Raw genomic sequence first — 19,796 nt, 5'->3', positions numbered from 1 at the left:
GTTTTGTTACATTAGTAACCAGGCCGTGCCAACACAAGCGTTCCAGTCAATGTGATGATATTTCTCAATGTAAATTAATAAACTGAAATTCTAATGGTAAACATTTTTTCATAAATGTACTTAGAGACCCCTCTGAAAGACAAAGCAGCTTTTCCCATGCTGACCAAATTAGATTTCTGAGCCTGCAAAAGTGACCCTGGAGTTTCACAAATCCACCTAAATGCTGCTACCCATGACGTCTCTTGGGAGGCAGCCAGCAGCTTCTGGCTATACCCCAACCTGGGTCCTGAGAGCACTTTCCATTAGAAACCTCTATGCTCAATGAGGAGACTGGTGCTGCTGTGTTGGAAAGAGATCAAGCTGAGCAGGCAGGATAAGGCCTGGAAACCAAGCACATAGGAGACAGCCCCACTAGCGTGGAGGCCCTCATGGAGAGGTAAAGCAGGTGTTCATCACCCCCACCTGCCATTCTGCCCCCCAATTCCCAAATACCTTCTTGAGCACCTCAACCTGGCGAGTATCTCCAGCACTAGCTCGGGCCTGTTCTAATTCCCTCTGCAAGACCTCTATCTTCTCTCCAAGCTCCTCTTCCATCTCCTCCTTCTCCATTCGCAGCTGCAGGAGCCTGAGCCGGACAAGGTGAAATAAAGGGGAAAGGGAACAGAGTAAGGCCACATGCCTGGGGGAGGTTAGCATGACAATAAAAGCCACCTCTCCGGGGGCCAACACACTGGGCACCCACTCTCAAGAGGAAGGAAGGTGAACATGGAAAGGAGCAGTTTGAGAAATGGGAGAGTAAGAGCATACCATGGATAGAAAGGAAGTGGGCCAGGCATAGTGGCTCATGCCTGTAATCCCAGCACTTTGGAAGGCCAAGGCAGATGGATCACTTGAGCCCAGGAGTTCAAGACCAGCCTAGGCAACATAATGAAACCCCGTCTCTACAAAAAATACAAAAATTAGCCGGGTGTAGTGGTGCATGCCTATGGTCCCACCTATTCAGGAGGCTGAGGTGGGAGGATGGCTTGAGCCCGGGAGTTGGAGGTCGCAGTGAGCCCAGACTGTGCCACTGCACTCCAGCCTGGGCAACAGAGCAAGACCCTGTCTCAAAAAAAAGAAGGGACTGGGTGCAGTGGCTCATACCTGTAATTCCAGAGTTTAGGGAGGCCGAGGTGGGCGGATCACGAAGTCAGGAGTTCAAGACCAGCCTGGCCAACATGGTGAAACCCTGTCTCTACTAAAAATACAAAAAATTCAGGCCTAGTGGCAGGCGCCTATAATCCCAGCAACTCGGGAGGCTGAGGCAGGAGAATCGCTTGAACCCAGGAGGCAGAGGTTGCAGTAAGCCAAGACCGCACCACTGCACTCCGGCCTGGGCAACAGAGTATGACTCCATCTCAAAAAAAAAAAAGGGGTCCAGGCGCAGTGGCTCACACCTGTAATTCCAGCACTTTGGGAGGCCAAGGTGGACAGATCCCCTGAGGTCAGGAGTTCAAGACTGCCCTGGCCATGGTGAAACCCCATCTCTACTAAAAATACAAAAATTAGCCAGGCGTAGTGGCATGAGCCTGTAATCCCAGCTACTTGGGAGGCTGAGGCAGGAGAATCACTTGAACCCAGGAGGCAGAGGTTGCAGTGAGCCAAGATCGTGCCATTGCACTCCAGCCTGGGCAACAAGAGCAAAACTCTGTCCCCCCCAAAAAATTAATTAAAATTAAAATTAAAAATTAAAAAAGAGAAAGGAAGTGGCATATGAATCATGGGTATTTCTGAGAGGGCCAACGTCCTTACTCCTGCTTGGTGGCTCTAAGATCCTCCTTATTCTTCTGGAACATACTCTGCCAATGCCCTGTCTCCTCTGAAGTCTCCTCCAGCTCCCTCTGCAGCCCTCGCACAAGGGCTGACATCTTCTGCCTCTCGGCCTCCAGCACTGCATGGTCCTGGAGAAGGGGAGAGTTGGACACCAGAAGGCTCAGAGGGAAGAGGTCACTTCAAACCAAAGTGTGAGTGTGTACAAGGAAAGGCTTAGACCCAGAGGGCACCATGCCAGCTGCACCCCCTGACACTCTTGTGGTACCTGGTACAATGCTAGCAGAGGTTCTCTTCTCAAGTCATAGTCCACCCCTCTGTCATCTACAGGAAACCTCCCCAGTTATTTCCCCTTGGGATTTTTTATTTTTAGGTGGACAAAGTCTCGCTCTGTCGCCCAGGCTGAAGTGCAATGGCATGATCTTGGCTCACTGCAACCTCCGCCTCCTGGGTTCAAGTGATTCTCCTGCCTTAGCCTCCCAAGTAGCTAGGACTACAAGTACGCATCACTACACCCAGCTAAGTTTTTGTATTTTTGGTAGAGATGGGCTTTCTCCATGTTGCCCAGGCTGGTCTCTAACTTCCTGAGCTCAAGCAATCCACCCGCCTCGGCCTCCCAAAGTGCTGGGATTACAGGCGTGAGCTACCGCGCCCAGTCCCCCTTGGGACTTTGTCACACAACCTCATGGTACTTCTGGCCTATACTCCCTCCCTCTGCCCTTATAGTTTTCCTGGCCAAGGTTTTCAGCAGATCTCACATGTGTCCTTTAGAGGGAGAGGGGGAGTTCCCAGTTGCAACCATGAAAAGTCCAAAAGTCCAAGATCCCAAGGCAGCCTTGTCCCCCAGCAGTGCCCTCCTCTCTCAGACCCTGCTCTTGTCACATGCCTGGGTTGCATCTTGCATGCTCCTGCGGAGCTGCTCTGTGTCTTGCTGGTACTGCTGCCGGACATGCTCCACCTCCTGGTCACGGGAGGCTACCTCCTCTTTCAGGGCCCCCTTCAGGGCTGTCAGTTCCCGCTCCCGCAGCCTCAGCTGCTCCTCTACCCGCTGTTTCCCCTCCAAGACCTCCTCCAGAAGTTCCCGGGTCTCTAACAGGTCCTGGAGAAAGTAAAGGAAGAGGTACAGGTGTGACCATATTAGAATCCATCTACTTATCAATTCACTGAGTCAAAAAATATGTATTGTGTTAGGCATAGTACCAGGTGCTCTAGTATCGGTACTAGAGCCCAGAATGATAGGTTTCCTTTATCCTAACTCTAGTCCCAGCCCACCACTGAATCTGGCTGAAAGCACACTGAGTACCTGTAATCAGCCAACCATTCCTCATACTTTGGGGAAACCATGGATGAGCAGACTTGAGGATGCTCCAGCTGAGAAAAAGCAGAGGCTGGGGCATATGACCCCAGACCCTACCTTCAGTAACACCTCCTTAGCAGGCTCAGGACCCTGGACCTGTTTCAGCTTGTTCTGCAGCTCCATCACCTGGGCCTCCAGCCCATGTCGTAAACCTTCACCCTGGTCCAAGAGGCGCTTCATGTTCTGGAGCCTAATAATAGATAACATTATTGCACACTATGTGTCAGGCAGTTTTCTAAACACATCATATATTTTAATTCATATTTATTAATGCATTTAAACTTCCTGCCTTCAAATCTCGATGAGGCCTCCCCTGATTTTTGCAACCTGCCCCACTACAACCTGACCCTCCTGATCTGCCTTACCCTGTTGTATCTACTGCCTTCTCATGTGTTACAAATTTACTTGCATAATATGTTTGTTTACTGTCTGTTCCCTCTCAGCAGAAACTAAGCTTCTGGAGAGCGAGCCCTTCATCTATAGGGTTCACTGATGTGCCTTGGGAACCTAGATTAATGCCTGTCACAGCATTCTTGATGAAACATCTGCTGAATGGATGACTGAATCCTTACAGTGATCCTGTGAGGTAGGTACTATTATTAACTCTACTTTATAGTTTAAGAATCTGAGACAGAGGCAAACCCAGATAGCTTAACTCAAAATCATGCACTACCACCATTATTGATAAAGAAGGTAGAGAGAAAGGCCCTATCCTGTCCTTGAACCAACACTGCCCCTTTCAGCTTCTGGAGATTTTCTTCTGTCTCCTTCAACCCTAGGGGCAAAGAGGGAGTGGCCTCTAAACGTGGCCTACGACCCCAAGCAGCCCCCCAGCAGCCCAAGGTGCGCCATCAGCTGCACTCACTCCTTGTTGCTCTGCTGGGCCTCCTCCTTCCTTCTCTCCAGCAGCTTCTGCAGTTGGCTGCACTCTTCTGTTTTCTCCTCCAGCTGCTGCTCCAATCCAACTCGGGATGGCTCTAGCTTCTGCCGCCTCTGAAAAAGGGAATGAGAGTACAGCAGATGGAGGGTAGGGAAAGCCTCTCAGACTCAGAATAATGGGAATGTATGTCTAACACTCATTGGACACTTGCTATACAATAGACACTGTACTTAGGACCTTATGTGTATTATCCACATTTAATCCTCATAACTAGCCTTGGTACTTATGATGATGTAAAATATATCCACAAATTATCTGACATTTCTTTCAAAAGATAAAGCCGGCTGGGTGCGGTGGCTCACAACTGTAATCCCAACACTTTGGGAGGCCTAGGCTGGCGAATCACCTGAGGTTGGGAGTTTGAGATCAGCCTGACCAACATGGAGAAAGCCCGTGTCTACTAAAAATACAAAATTAGCCAGGCGAGGTGGCACATGCCTGTAATCCCGGCTACTCCAGAGGCTGAGGCAGGAGAATTGCTTGAACCTAGGAGGTCGAAGTTGCAGTGAGCCGAGATCACACCATTGCATTCCAGCCTGGGCAACAAGAGCAAAACTCCATTTCAAAAAAAACAAAACAAACAAAACAAAACAAAGATAAAGCCTAATTCTGTTTGCCTCAAGCACGGGCTTGACTTAGGGGCTTCCTTCTAACAAACGGTAAAAGGAGGACGTGATGAGTAAATTCTGAGGTTAGGTCATAAAAAGGCATTGCAGCTTTTCTCTTGGATCCCTTACTCTGGGAAAAAGTAGCTATTATATTATGAGGATACTCAAAAGCAGCTCTAGGAAGGCCAAACAGCCAGGAACTGAGGTCAACAACCAACAGCCATTTGATTAAGCCAGGTTTTTCTGTTTTGTTTTGTTTTGTTTTGTTTTTGGTGTTCTGTTTTGTTTTGTTTTGTTTTTGGTGTTTTGTTTTGTTTTGTTTTGTTTTGAGACGGAGTTTCGCTCTTGTTGCCCAGACTGGAGTGCAATGGCGAGATCTTGGCTCACCGCAACCTCCACCTCCTGGGTTCAAGTGATTCTCGTGCCTCAGCCTCCTAAGTAGCTGGGATTACAGGCATGTGCCACCTTACCTGGCTAATTTTTGTATTATTAGAGTAGAGACAGGATTTCTCCATGTTGGTCAAACTGGTCTCAAACTCCCGACCTCAGGTAACCCATCCACCTCGGTCTCCCAAAGTGCTGGGATTACAAGCATGAGTCACAGCGCCCAGCCTGTTTTTTTGTTTGTTTGTTTGTTTTGAGATGGAGTCTCACTCCGTTGCCCAAACTGGAGTGCAGCGGCACCATCTCAGCTCACTGTAACCTCTGCCTCCCAGGTTCAAGCAATTCTCCCTGCCTCAGGCTCCCAAGTAGCAGGGATTACAGATGCCTGCCACCATGCCTGACTAATTTTTGTCTTTTCAGTAGAGACAGGGTTTCACCATGTTGGCCAGGTTGGTCTTGAACTCCTGACCTCAGATGATCCACCCACCTCAGCCTCCCAAAGGGCTGGGATTACGGGCATGAGCCACTGCACCCAGCCAATTAAGCTGGTTTTGTTTGTTTGTTTCATTCATTTATTTATATTTTTTTTAAACAGGGACTTGCTCTGGCACCCAGGCTGGAGTGCAGCAGTACAATCCTAGCTTAGTGCAGTGTTAACCTCCTGGGCTCGAGCAATCCTCCCACTTCAGCCTCCCAAGTAGCTGGAACTACAGGTGCATGCCATCACATCTGGCCAATTTTTTTTATTTTTTGTATAGCCAGGGTCTCACTATGTTGCCCAGGCTGGTCTCAAACTCCTGGGCTCAAGTGGTCCTCCCACTTTGCCCCTCCAAGGTGCTGGGATTATAGGTGTGAGTCAACATGCCTGGCCCTGAGTAAGCCATTTTAGAAGCAGATCCTCCAATTTACTTCTTTTAGCCACAGCCAGAAGCTGGACTGGAACCTTATAACAGACTCAGAGCCACAATTACCCTGTTAAGTTGATCCCAGGTTCTTGGTCCTCAGACACTGGGAAATGCTTTTTTTTTTTTTTTTTTTTTTGAGACAAAGTCTCGCTCTGTCGCCCAGGCTGGAGTGCAATGGCCAGATCTCAGCTCACTGCAAGCTCCACCTCCCGGGTTTACGACATTCTCCTGCCTCAGCCTCCCGAGTAGCTGGGATTACAGGCGCCCGCCACCTCGCCCGGCTAGTTGTTTTTTTGTATTTTTTTTTTAGTAGAGACAGGGTTTCACCGTGTTAACCAGGATGGTCTCGATCTCCTGACCTCCTGATCCGCCTGTCTCGGCCTCCCAAAGTGCTGGGATTACAGGCTTGAGCCACCGCGCCCGGCCGCTTTTTTTTTTTTTTGAGAAGGAGTTTCGCTCTTGTTGCCCAGGCTGGAGTGCAATGGCGCCATCTCGACTCACCACAACCTCTGCCTCCCGGGTTCAAGCAATTCTCCTGCCTCAGCCTCCCAAGTAGCTGGGATTACAGGCATTAGCCACCATGCCGGGCTAATTTTGTATTTTTAGTAGAGACAGGGTTTCTCCATGCTGGTCCGGCTGGTCTCAAACTCCCAATCTCAGGTGAACTGCCTGCCTCAGCCTCCCAGAGGATTACATGTGTAAGCCACCGCGCCCAGCCAGAAAATGTTTGTTTTAAGCTGCTGAGTTTTGGGTAATTTGTTACACAGCAATAGTTAATTAATATAGTACTATCATAATCCCCACTTTACAATTTAGGAAACAGAGGCTTAGAACATTTAAAGAACTTGCCCAAGGTTAGTCACACAACCAAAAAGTAACAGAACCAGGATTTGAACCCAGTTAGTTTGGCTCCACAGCTAACCACTTAATCATTACACTACAGTGCTTTCCAAGAGACAAGGGAAGTTACAATCCAGCATTTATTGAGCACCAACTACACACAAACCAATATTTTGAAAGGCAGAAGACATGTTTTTAAAAAGGGTATACTGGCTTTAGAATAAGACTGACCTGGATTTTTTCATTCCTCTCTGCAACTTACTACCATAGGCAACTTACTTAGCCTCTCTGATCTTCAGTTTTCTCATCAGAAAAGGGTCCAGAATAGGTATTCACAGGGTAACTATAATGATTACAGTACCCAGGACAGTACATACTACCAAAATTATACTCAATAAATGATAGCTACTACCACTGCCATTATTGTGATGATGGAAAAAAAATTGAGGCACAGAGAATGTAAGTAATTTTCTTAAGTTTTATACAGCTAGTAAGGGGCAGAACCAGAATGGGAACTACCAAAGGGAGTGGAATGGAAGGTAGGGAGATTCCTAATGTGCTCTGCCTCCCTAACCCCCAGAGAACCCAGAAGTCCTTGCTGGAATTAGTACACACTCTTGTCTCTTGTCTCATAGGGCACAAACATGCTTGTTCCATTGCTTGGAAGAGTCAGCTCAGCCCATCCACAGGCCAAGGCTTTTTCCCTGTTTTCCTTCATGCCTCAAGCACCTCTAACCTTTCCTCACCTTCACTTCTTCATCCAGCTTTCGCTGTAGCTCCTCCACTTTTCGGGTAAGCTCGCCCTGCCCTGCCACAGCCTTAGTAGAACCAGAAGAAATCATCTGCCAGAGATATGGAGCGTTGGGGGGAAAGGGAGTGAGTCCAAGTCTGGATCCCCCGAGGCCCTCAAAGCCCTAACCTTGACCCTTGGTCCCATCCAGAGAAGGCCACTCACCACTAGAGGCTGCATCTTCTCCAGCACCAAACTAACCTTCCTCCTCACAGAGGTTTCACTTTCTGAGCTTCTAGAGGATAAAAGGATAGAAGCAAGGGTTAGGGGAGGAAAGAGGTAGCAGAGATCAGAAAAGGGTAAAATCAGGGAAGATGGGGAACAAAGCTAGAAGAAAAAGAAGGAGGGGTATGCCTCTGTTGCTGGGGGGCCCCCACTCACCCCTCCCTCAGGATGCCATAGATGGTGGCCTTCATATGGTCCACACTGCCTGGTGGGGCTGCCTCCTGCTGGTCTCGAAGGAGGTCTGGAGTTGACTTGAACTGTTAAAAAAAAAAAGAAAGAAAGAAATAGGAAGATTAGGCCAGAAGCACGCGTGGGGTTCAGGTGAAGGAGAAGTGGCAGTCTCAGGTCAAGCCCCTTCAAGCGTGATGAACAACCCTGAAGTGTGGCAAGGAAGACACGGTGCGGAGGCCTGAGCAACAGGCCAGGGAGAGGCCAACACAGGATGCACCTCTGCACTACTGCTGTAAACCAGATTTTCCTCAACAAACATCTCAACCAGCTGCAAACTGTGCCGCAAGTGATTTGTCACTAATGGTAGTTAACACGCTAGAGTTTATAAATAATTTACTCTTAAAATGGACTTAAGTTTCTCTCAAAGTAAAGTCGCTCCCTCACTTACTTACATTCCTGAGTAGGAGAGAAAGTTGTGGACTTTTGGCAAGAGCACCAAGGAAACTGCTCTTATCCTCCAAGCCTGCCTTACGTATTCTGCAGACCTAGCAAATGCTGGTGACTGAGGCATAGTTAATGGTTGTGGCAATGACAACTAGGTACAAACTTGTGAATAGTGATTGTAGAGCTTGCTCCATTTTCTTTAGAATTTTACCCATGGAAATATCCTGTGCATGCGAATATCACCTATTTTGTGGACAGATACGGTGGAGAACAAAAGGCAGAGAGTTTCAGCCTAGGCTATTAGAATTAGCAAGGAGGCTCATGGCTGGGGGGTAAAAGCTGATGAGAAGGGAGAAGGGGCTGACATTTGGAAGCCAGGGAGGGGCTGGGTCTGACCTGCAGCATGGTGGGGTCCTGTGCTCTCCCCCGTGGCTCCTCAAAACTCTGAAGGACCCAGTCCTGAGTCTGACGGGAACGGCTAAAGCCACTGGGAGGACTCGGGCTCTGGCTCTGGGATGGCTGCTTCGGACTGCCCACGTGGTTGGCATATTTTGTGCTAGGGGTCCAGTGGTTGGTGGACTGGCGCTCCCGTTCCTCAAGGGTGTCCCGTGGGAGGCGGCTGTCCAGGCTTTTGCTCCGTTTGCGCTGTTCAGGGGGTAGCATTCGTGTTCGGCGGCCAGTCCGGCCCCGGGACTGGCCTCCAAGTTGACTGTCAAACTTGTTGATGAGCGAGTCCACTGAAGACAGGGGAGCAGTGTCAATGGTGCTACCCGGGGAAGCCACTTTCGGGGCTAGCTCCAACATGCTGGTGCTTCTGTTACTAGGATCCATTGGGCCAGGGCCTGCCAGTGAGGCCTGGGACTGGGAACGGAGTAGCCTTCCATTCCAGTAGGCCCCAGGCTCCTCATCAGATGTGCTGCTCTGAGAGGCGGCAGGAAATCCCTTGACTTGAGAGTAGGGGTTCTCAGGGAGTTCAAAATCTGAGCTCAGAGCTCCTGAGGCCCCCTGGTCATTGGCCCCCTTGATTTGGACCCCAAAGGAGTCACCACCTTTCTCCCCACTGTTGAGCACCACAAATGGCTGCCCAGCGATGCCCTGCACACGCACAGCAACCCCATAGGTACTGGCTCTTGCATCCTTAGCTGGGCGTCGTCCACCGCGACGTAGAGTGCCCATCTCTGCACCACTCACTGGCTCTGTGATGAAGCGAATCTGGACTCCATGGTCTACAGGGCCGCGGGGCTCAGCCATGTTGGGTGCCTGCTCCATAAATAGGAGGAGTCCTAGAAGATCAAGAAATGAGTTTAGGCTGAGAGACTTAACTAGAAACTATGAAACTTCGGCCGGGCGCGGTGGCTCAAGCCTGTAATCCCAGCACTTTGGGAGGCCGAGACGGGCGGATCACGAGGTCAGGAGATCAAGACCATCCTGGCTAACACAGTGAAACCCCGTCTCTAATAGAAAATACAAAAAACTAGCCGGGCGACGAGGCAGGCGCCTGTAGTCCCAGCTACTAGGGAGGCTGAGGCAGGAGAATGGCATAAACCCGGGAGGCGGAGCTTGCAGTGAGCTGAGATCCGGCCACTGCACTCCAGCCCGGGCGACAGAGCGAGACTCCGTCTCAAAAAAAAAAAAAAAAAGAAACTATGAAACTTCTACCTGGGGGTTGACTTCCTTGTCAGTTCCTATAGATAAACCACTGATTCTCAGACGAACAGAACGCCCCTGAAGAGCCTTTTAACATACAGGTTGCTAGACCTAACCTCCAGAGCTGCTAATTCAGTAGGTCTGGGTTAGGACTTGAGAATTTGCATTTCTAACCAAGTTCCCCAGGTGACACTGATGCTACTGGTCCAGATACCACACTTTGAGACTCACTAACCTAAAATAATCCATTTCCTCTGATACAGCCCTGGGGAGCCAGGCTTTGTTAAAAGTTTAGCCGGGCGCGGTGGCTCAAGCCTGTAATCCCAGCACTTTGGGAGGCCGAGACGGGCGGATCACGAGGTCAGGAGATCGAGACCATCCTGGCTAACACGGTGAAACCCCGTCTCTACGAAAAATACAAAAACTAGCCGGGCGAGGTGGCGGGCGCCTGTAGTCCCAGCTACTCCGGAGGCTGAGGCAGGAGAATGGCGTAAACCCGGGAGGCAGAGCTTGCAGTGAGCTGAGATCCAGCCACTGCACTCCAGTCCGGGCGACAGAGCGAGACTCCGCCTCAAAAAAATTAAAAAAATAAAAAAATAAAAAAATAAAAATAAAAAATAAAATAAAAGTTTAAAGATTTTGCTTGATGGCCAGGAGCAGTGGCTCATGCCTATAATCCCGCCACTTTGGAAGGCCAAGGCAGGTGGACTGCTTGAGCTCAGGAGTTCAAGTTCAGTCCGGGCAACATGGTGAAACCCCGTCTCTACAAAAAATACAAAAATAAGCTGAGCCTGGTGGCGTACACCTATAATCCCAGCTACTTGGGAGGCTGAGGTGGGAGGATCACTTGAGCTTGGGAGAGGCTGCAGTGAGCAGTGATTATGCCACTGTTCTCCAGCCTGGACAGAGTGAGACCCTGTCTCAAAAAAAAAAAAAAGATTGCTTATCTTCATACATACACATAACACCACCATGTGGCTGGGAGCAGTGGCTCACGCCTGTAATCCCAGCACTTTAGGAGGCTGAGGCAGGTGGATCACCTGAGGTCAGGAGTTCAAGACCAGCCTGACCAACATGGTGAAACCCTGTCTCTACTAATAATACAAAAACTTAGCCAGGCGTAGTGGCGCATGCCTGTAATCCCAGCTACTCGGGAGGCTGAAGCAGAAGAATCTCTTGGGCCGGGCGCAGTGGCTCAAGTCTGTAATCCCAGCACTCTGGGAGGCCGAGACGGGCAGATCACGAGGTCAGGAGATCGAGACCATCCTGGCTAACCCGGTGAAACCCCGTCTCTACTAAAAAATACAAAAAAACTAGCCGGGCAAGGTGGCAGGCACCTGTAGTTCCAGCCACTCAGGAGGCTGAGGCAGGAGAATGGCCTAAACCCGGGAGGCAGAGCTTGCAGTGAGCTGAGATCCGGCCACTGCACTCCAGCCTGGGCAACAGAGCGAGACTCCGTCTCAAAAAGAAACAAACAAAAAAAAGAATCACTTGAACCCAGGAGGTGGAGGTTGCAGTGAGCCAAGATTGTGCCACTGCACTGCAGCTTGGGTGACAAAAGCAAAACTCTATCTCCAAAAAAAAAAAAAAAAAAAAACACCGTGTGCCTTCCTCCCTGCCTGCCCCCGAGGGAAGGCAGAACCCACACCCTGCTCAACAGATACCTCCATTTCACTGGAGAAAAAGGGACCTTCTGTCCCAGAACTCGTTTAAAATATAGAAAACCTCAAAGTATATCATCCCACTTCTGGAAAGAAACTTAGAAACACTGATAACAGTGATGCCTTTGAGGGAGAGGAACTGAGGACTAGGAACAGGGATGGGACAGTTTCTATTCTCGGGAAGAGCAGAAAGGAGTGGACATTCTACTGTATATCACTTTGTCCCTTTTGAATTTGGAACCATGTAGATGTATTATCTATTCAAGAAAAGGTTGTTTTTTTTGAGACGGAGTTTTGCTCTTGTTGCCCAGGCTGGAGTGCAGTGGCACAATCTTGGCCCACTGCAACCTCCACCTCCCGGGTTCAAGTGATTCTCCTGCCTCAGTCTCCCAAGTAGCTGGGATTACAGGCACCCACCATCATGCCCAGCTAATTTTTGTATTTTTAGTACAGATGGGGTTTCACCATGTTGGCCAGGCTGGTCTCAAACTCCTGACCTCAGGTGATCTGCCCACCTCAGCCTCCCAAAGTACTGGGATTACAGGCATGAGCCACTGCACCCGGCCAAAAAGATTTAAATGTGGTTTAAAAACTGTGCCACTCAGCCAGGCATGGTGGCTCACGCCTGTAATCCCAGAACTTTTGGAGCCCAAGGTGGGTGGATCACCTGAGGTCAGGAGTTTGAGACCAGCCTGACCAACATGGTGAAATCCTGTCTCTACTAAAAATACAAAATCAGCCAGGTGTGGTGGCAGGTGCCTGTAATCCCAGCTGCTCGGGAGGCTGAGGCAGGAGAATCACTTGAACCCGGGAGACGGAGTTTACAGTGACCCAAGATCACGCCATTGCACTCCAGCCTGGGTGACAAGTGTGAAACTCTGTCTCAAAAAGAAAAGTGCCATTTCAAGGGGCCCTACGTCAGGTAAACTTGTCTCAGCTGAGGGCCAGAGCCAACACCATCCATACGCCAGCTTCCCAGGCCCACATCGCTAAAGCTCAAGAGTCAGCAAATGGAATGTATTCCAGGTATGCTCTGGCTCCAGGAACTTGGGGGAGAGATTGTCTTCCAAGCAAATAAAAAAATTCAGCTTCCCCACCCCTTCTGCTAGTCTCCACCAGAGCCTAGCACCAAACTGGAGGAGGAGCCTCTAATGTGCCAGACAGAAACACAAACATACCCAACTCAACCTCCCCATGGAGTTCTGGGCCAAAGAAACTTGGCAAGGCCCCTTTCAGGGACTGTAAAGTGCTAGCAAGCCAGGAAACAAGAGTGAGATGAGAAGGGAGGGGAAGGGATGGGAGAGGCAGAGCTACAGGTGACAAAGGGCTTGGTAGGGAAGGTCTCCTATCTGAAGAACGGCATTCTTAGAATTCCCAGCAATTCTCAAGAGAAAGGAACCGGGAGAGAAGAGCCCTTTATTAGGAATGATTCTTCATCTTTTTGGCCCTGGGACTCCATGAGAAAATGATGAAAACAATGCACCCTCCCCGAGGAGACAGCACACACAAACTTTTACCACCCCATCTTAAAAGGCTTGTGAAGGCAGACAAGTAAAGTAGTTCTCCAAACCACTCATCCAGTAGAAAATGCACTGGACTAGAGTCAGGATCTGGTTTGGAATCCTGTCTCTGCTCTTCACCTGGTGTATGCAACCTCAGGCAAATCACAACTTTTCTGGTATGGTGGTTCACACCTGTAATCCCAGCATTTTGGGAGGCCAAGGTGGGTGGATCACTTGAACTCGGGAGTTTGAGACCAGCCTGAGCAACATGGCAAAACCCCATCTCTACAAAAAATACAAAAAAAACGAGCTGAGTATGGTGGTACACACCTGTAGTCCCAGCTACTTGGGAGGCTGAGGCAGGCGGATCACCTAAGCCCAGGAGTTTGAAGCTGCAGTGAGCTGTAATCCTACCACTGCACTCCAGCTTGGGTGACAGAGTGACACTCTGTCTCAAAAACAACATCGACAACAAAAAACCCACAACTTTTCTGTGCCTCAGTTTCCTCATCTGTAAAATGGGTATCACGATAATGCCCCACAAGGTTATTATCTGTAAGAATGATATTTATGCAGCCATATGCATAAATAAATAATTATATGGGCATATACAATGATAAAAAATTACCAAGTTACACACTTAAGATCTTTGTACTTTATTTAGGCCAGGCGCAGTGGCTCGCAACTGTAATCCCAACACTTTGGGAGGCCGAGGCAGGCAGATCACTGAGGTCAGGAGTTCAACAACAGCCTGGCCAACAAGGTGAAACCCCATGTCTACTAAAAATACAAAAACTAGCTTGGCATGGTGGCGTACACCTGGAATCCCTGCTACTGGGGAGGCCAAGGCAGGAGAATTGCTTAAACCTGAGAGGCAGAGGCTGCAGTGAGCCAAGATCCACCAGCCTGGGTGACACAGCAAGACTCTATCTCAAACACACACACACAAAAAAAAGATTTTTGTACTTTATTGAACTAGGGTTCTAATTTAATAAAAAGGAGAGAAAAGACAAGATATTAAACATGAAAACATTTAACATTGTGACCATCACAAAGCTGACAACAAATATCATCCTTCACACATGCTACTTCATCCAACAGGCACTTTTGGCTGCACCTGGTTCATAGAAAGATGTCACTTCTTCAGAGAAGCCTTCCCTGACCACGACTCCCACAAACAAGGTCAGTTCTCACAAATCAGCCTCCCACAAACCAGATCAGATCCACATTATATGCTCTATAGTTGTCCTTCAGCAGGTTTATTCCAGTTTATATTTATACATTTATTGGAGTAATTATTTCTTGTCTGTCTCCTCCCCTACTAGATAATAAGCTCCTGGAGGGCAAAGACCATGGCTATCAGCTAACCACTGTGTCCCCAGGTATTTGGGCATGTGGTAGATGTCAACAAATATTTGTTAAAGGCTGTATCCTGAACTAAAGCCCACATGCACAGCAGTGGGGAGATTTGCCCAAGACAAATCTACTTGCCTCAGTAACAGGACCTCTTAGCAACAGGACCTCCTCCTGGTCCAGCCTTGCTGCCCTATGTAGTCATGATCTTAGAACCAGATGTGCCTAGATTGCTGGCTCTCAGGAAGCCATATGATTTATTCATGATGCTGTCTACCCTGTCAGTACATCTACTGATCTTCCAGATCCAGGTCAAGGAGTTCCCAGCCTAGGCCCAGCGGAGGGCACAGCCCCTCGGACAACAGCACTAAATTGTTCAGAGGCAGTGCTGAGCACTCCCCCAGGTCCCAGATTAGGTTAACTACCTAACCTCAATCACCTTCAGTCCAAGGACATGTGGATCAGGGGCCAGGAAGGTTGAAGGGATCTTTGGGGTGGGTCAGAAAGCAGGGCTCTAAATGATTCAACATGGAAAATCTGAAACCTACCCGCCTTCTGTTACAGAGGACAGTGGGGCGGGACCAAGGCAGCAGGGCAGCTCTGAGGCCTTGCGTAAGCCCCAGAGGCAGGCAGGTAAACAGTGATCAAGGGCCAGGCAACATGGAGTCCAGGGCCTGTGCCCTCACCAATGCCTGACCCTGCTTTTCTCTCCCGTGTCACATGCCCAGGGCTCTCCTCACCAACTGTACTCCAGGAAGAGACCAGACCACAATTTAATTCAGCTGCATCTGTCTGCCTCTGCCTTTCCTGCCTGCAAGCAGTGGGAGAACACTCTACACCTGTACCAGCCAGCCACTTCTCCCTGAGTTACTCATTAGCCTGCCCTGCCCCAATTCCATCACCTCTGGCCCAGCCATATGCATCTGGTTTCCAACTAGGAGTGACAGGGTCTCTGGACTTCTGGCAGGAAGTGGGGGTGGGGTGGTTTCGGGTGTGCGGAGGAAGGACTGATTCACACAGGGCCAGACAATACGTTAGATGCTAAATAATCGGCAGATTTAGAAAATGGGAGAACTTGAGGTATAGAGATTAGAACCCCCTCAGAAGTAACAAGGAAAGCAAATGGTCGAAATAGAAAAGGACAGCTCAGTGACCTTGATGATTCGGCACCCTTTTTCTCATAGTTAAGAGATAAGAAGGTTCCCCGTGGATCCAAAAAGAATCCCCCAAGTGGACTCCTGCCTAGGTCCACTGAAAAAGCAGAAACCTGAGAGCCAGGCTAGAGCTGCTTGGCCAGTAGGGAAAAAAACACAATGAGGAACTGGGCCCCTGCAAACTGGCTGGACTGGTTTGAGAGGCAAGGGGAAGGAGGGAGCCAGGGAGAATACACTGGCAGCTTGTAAAGCAGACCAGAGAAATTCCACACCACGGAGGAGGAAGAGGGGCAAGACCACAGACAGGGGCTCTCTGGCCTTCATGGCAAAGCCAAAGCTCTAAAGGAGAGGACAGAGGGCAGGGAAGGAACAGGCAGGAGGAGCAGATGAACAAGAACCTGGTGACAGGCCAGTATGTGACAGGGAGACTTTGTCTCCCTCCACCCCTCCCTTTCAGGTTTCCAAAGTTGCATTCCTGATCCCACACTTGCCTTGGCCACCTCCCTGGCCCTCAGTTCGCCCCTCCCTAGCACAGAGAGAAAAGCCCTACACTCTCCTCACCTCCCACAAGGGGAATGGCATGCAGGCCAGCCTGGGAAACACAGGAAGGGTTCTAGGAAGCCAGGATCCTCTTAAAGTCCGGCAAATCTCTGGATTAGCAGTCCCCCAGAGCCAGCCCCCAGACTCCCAAACATCCAGGATGAAAGAAGAGACGCATAGGCATGTGTAGGCAGCCCATCTACAAACATAGCGGTTGCTAATTATTTCCCAATTACAACAACCTTCCTCAGGCAGGGCTTCAAAGGGGCCAAGCTAAGGTTGACTCTAGTTCCCTTACCTGCCTAAGGCAAAGAAATTTGCCTCCAGTCTTTTCTGGGCCCCAAGGTGCACCTTTCATCTGTCCTAGGGATTTGGAGTTGTAATTTCCCTAGTCTCCTGGTCTCCTGATGAGTCCTGCCTATTTCCTGCACCAATAGTGCCTGCTGCCATTCTGACAGCCACCAAGGTTTAGGAGTCAGGGATGCCTGGGGGGCGTTCAGGGAGTAATGGGGATTCCTCCAGCCATCAAGGAAATTGGTTGGGCTCCCAAACCTCATCCAATGGTCCCTATCTAGAACCACAGAAAAAATACATGGGTACTTGGAAAAAGGGTTTGACATCCGCCCCCAGAAAGGGGCCTCCTGAGAAATAAGTATTAATATTTATCAATATTTTGCAGGCCCAGGCAGGGCTCTATGCTTCCTCATATCCCTCTCTTCGGGAGTACTCTCTCTCTCTCTCATGAGGAAGAAGGAACGATCCTCCCTGGCACGAAAGCAAAGGACAGAAAGTGAAAGCCTAATGGTTGTACACCTGGCGAAGAGATGAGGGTGCCCTCTCAGCTGCCCCTCAGTGTCTCTGATTCGCAACTGCCTTAGGCCGGAGGTGAAGGGCTGGGGAAAAGATCCCACACCTCAGAGTCATCTCAAAGCCATCAGGGAGGTGACAGCGGCCAGCTGAGACCGGAGGACGCGGGAAGGAACCTCAGGCAAGCAGCACCTGCAGATGCCCTCCCCTGGCGAGTCGGCACCTCAGGCAGCAGCAGTTCCCGACTCATCTGGGACTAACTCCTTCCCCCTGCCACCGCCGTCTCCAAGAGAAATTCTGCCCCTAGGGCTGGCGTCTGACCTCCAGAGAGATCTGGCGCTGAAACGCTTTCATGCCCTGGGAACAGCATTCGCCCCAGGTGCCCCTCGCCTGGCACCTTCCCAGCCACCTCCATCTGGCACCTCAGGGTAGGGGTCGGCTCTTAAGCAGTACCTCACCCCGCCCCAACCTCCCCTCCTCCCGTCTCCCACTCGGCACCTGTGCCCTAGAGAGGGGCATCTCACTCCGCCTCGATGCCCGCCTCTCAAAGGTACCCCTGAGGGCTCGCTTTCCTCTCGGGTGCCCTGGCCCCCACTCCGGGTCCACTTACCCTGACCCGGCTCGACGCTCCCAGGCGTGCGTGCGTTCGGGCTCGGGCTCGGGCTCGGGCTCGGGCTCCGGCTAGGTCAGAGCAGCACGCGCAGCTTCGGCCCTCCCCCTCGTCTTCGGCGCTCCCTCCTTTCTCCACCTCCCACCAACCTGTTACTCCGCTGCAGAGCTCCACCCCCGCGGGCCGTCAGTGCCCGCCCCGCCTTTCCCAGCTCCGGTTGGTCCGCTTCCCGTGGGGGCGGGGCCTCCGCCGCGGGGACCGGGACTAGGGGTCTCCAGCCGCGAGGGGCGGGCCGGGTCACGTGGACCGGCGGGCTGCGGAGCGCCGGGGCGGGGCGGCGAGGGGCGCGGAGGCCATTTTGGGGGCGTCACGGATGGTTGTGAGTGACCGCCGGCCAAGACCCCGGGAGCCGTCGGCCAGAGCATCTTCTGGGCTCTGCTAGAAAACAGCGTCCTGCCTCCGGTTTACTCCAAGGGAATCGCCGGCCAGGGCCCTTTCTGTTCTTCACCTACCGCTGCAGGAACCAGAGGGCTCCTTCGTCGGTTTCTGCAGAAGATATCTCCATTGTCCCCCGATTTCAGAGCCTCCTGCACCTCAGTTGGTCTCCCTTTTCCCTGACCCGAACCAGAACCCTGATCTTGGATTCTCTTTTATCTCGTGGCCTCCGCAATCATTTTCCAGCCTGACATCTTTTTCTATGTAATATTTATCACCTTCTAGTTAATAACATAATTTTCAAAATCATTTTCATCATTTTGCCTCCCGTCCTACGATAAGCCTCACTAGAGCAAGGATCTCTTGTTCTGTGCCCTGCTGCACCCCAAACGCCTACAACAGGGACTGGTACATACTGCATGCTTAATAAATATTTGTTGACTGAATGAATGGAAACCGGGGACGCAAATTTACCACAATAGGAATGACCTTCGTTCTAAACTGAAAGGGACTCAACCCCAAATTGTAAATCCACCTTAGAGTTAGCCTCTCAAGAATTAGGGATGCTGATCCCAGTTCCCAGAAAAGAGTAAAGACTAGGGGCTCTGCAAACTGCAGGAACCCCGCTCATACCAGCTGCAGTTAAAACATTAAAGCTGGCACCTAGCTGTTAACCGTTGAGATATTTAAAAACGAGATTGACTTAGTTTACGTTGCTGGGCTCAGAATTTTGTTCTCATTTAGTTACAACAAATATTTACCCTGTACCTATTTGGAGTAGAATAGGAATCTTCGATGCAGCCCAGATTCCTGTGTGTTCTCGGGAGCTCATTTCCGCCCCTCCCCCAGCCTTCAAAAGCTAGGTGTGGGTCCTATAGGGTAAAGTCCACTTACCAGCTCCTCAGCTGGGATGCAAAGCCTCTGCATTCCAGAGGAAGCTGTATATAAGGATTAGGGCCATCAAACCGGCCCGTTCCCTGGGGAGGAACAGCAAAAAAGATGTAGTGGGGGTGGGGACAGAAGAGGAAATGTCCTTCCAGGAGCGCACCTCCTGAACACTGGGTGGCTTTTAAAAGACCTTAAAAAAATTTTTTTTTTCTTATTTTTCTTTTATTGGGCAGCCCCCTGAACCAGAATAGGTGCAGAGACACTCCCATGGGATGGTTTTTGGTTTGGGTTAAAAACAAATAAATAAATAAGACGGAGTCTTGCTGTGTCGCCCAGGCTAAAGTCCAGTGGCGCGATCTCGGCTCACTGCAACCTCTGCCTCGCAGATTCAACTGATTTCCGGCTAATTTTTTGTATTTTTTAATAGAGACAGAGTTTCACCAGGCTGGTCTTAAACTCCTGTCCTTGAGTGATCCGCCTGCCTTGGCATCCCAAAGCGCTAGGATTACAGGCGTGAGCCACCACGCCCAGCCTCTTTTGGGGTTTTTTGTTTTTGTTTTTGCTTTAGTTTTGTGTTTTTCATTGAGACGGAGTCTCTGTCACCCAGGCTGGAGTGCAGTGGTACAATCTCGGCTCACTGCAGCCACAGTCTCCCAAGCTCAAGCGATTCTCCCTCCTCAGCCTCCTGAGTGGCTGGAAATTCAGGCCCACACCACCACACCGGGC

General features: G+C 50.3%; 1 protein-coding gene across 2 annotated transcripts in view; it reads right to left on the bottom strand.

Annotated features, from left to right (window-relative positions):
* The window catches only part of CGN (cingulin), a 29,592-nt gene extending 11,279 nt beyond the window's left edge, over positions 1 to 18,313 (bottom strand). The window contains exons 1-10 of one of the 2 annotated variants that reach the window (XM_023213723.2): positions 18,260 to 18,313; positions 8,870 to 9,756; positions 8,015 to 8,115; positions 7,799 to 7,868; positions 7,590 to 7,685; positions 4,032 to 4,159; positions 3,224 to 3,356; positions 2,696 to 2,908; positions 1,792 to 1,940; positions 493 to 625 (exon numbers count right to left, since the gene is read on the bottom strand). In XM_023213723.2, coding sequence (XP_023069491.2) covers positions 493 to 625; positions 1,792 to 1,940; positions 2,696 to 2,908; positions 3,224 to 3,356; positions 4,032 to 4,159; positions 7,590 to 7,685; positions 7,799 to 7,868; positions 8,015 to 8,115; positions 8,870 to 9,742 — 1,896 coding nt within the window. In that variant the 5' untranslated portion in view covers positions 9,743 to 9,756; positions 18,260 to 18,313. Of the gene's footprint in view, positions 1 to 492; positions 626 to 1,791; positions 1,941 to 2,695; positions 2,909 to 3,223; positions 3,357 to 4,031; positions 4,160 to 7,589; positions 7,686 to 7,798; positions 7,869 to 8,014; positions 8,116 to 8,869; positions 9,757 to 17,747; positions 17,875 to 18,259 lie in introns of those variants that run through there. The other variant, XM_023213722.3, reaches the window with a different exon arrangement.
* Between the last annotated feature and the right edge of the window lie 1,483 nt (positions 18,314 to 19,796).

The sequence above is a fragment of the Piliocolobus tephrosceles genome, chromosome 1 (assembly GCF_002776525.5).
Source record: "Piliocolobus tephrosceles isolate RC106 chromosome 1, ASM277652v3, whole genome shotgun sequence".
Classification (NCBI taxonomy): Eukaryota; Metazoa; Chordata; class Mammalia; order Primates; family Cercopithecidae; genus Piliocolobus; species Piliocolobus tephrosceles.
This window is presented reverse-complemented; position numbering and strand designations above follow the sequence as displayed.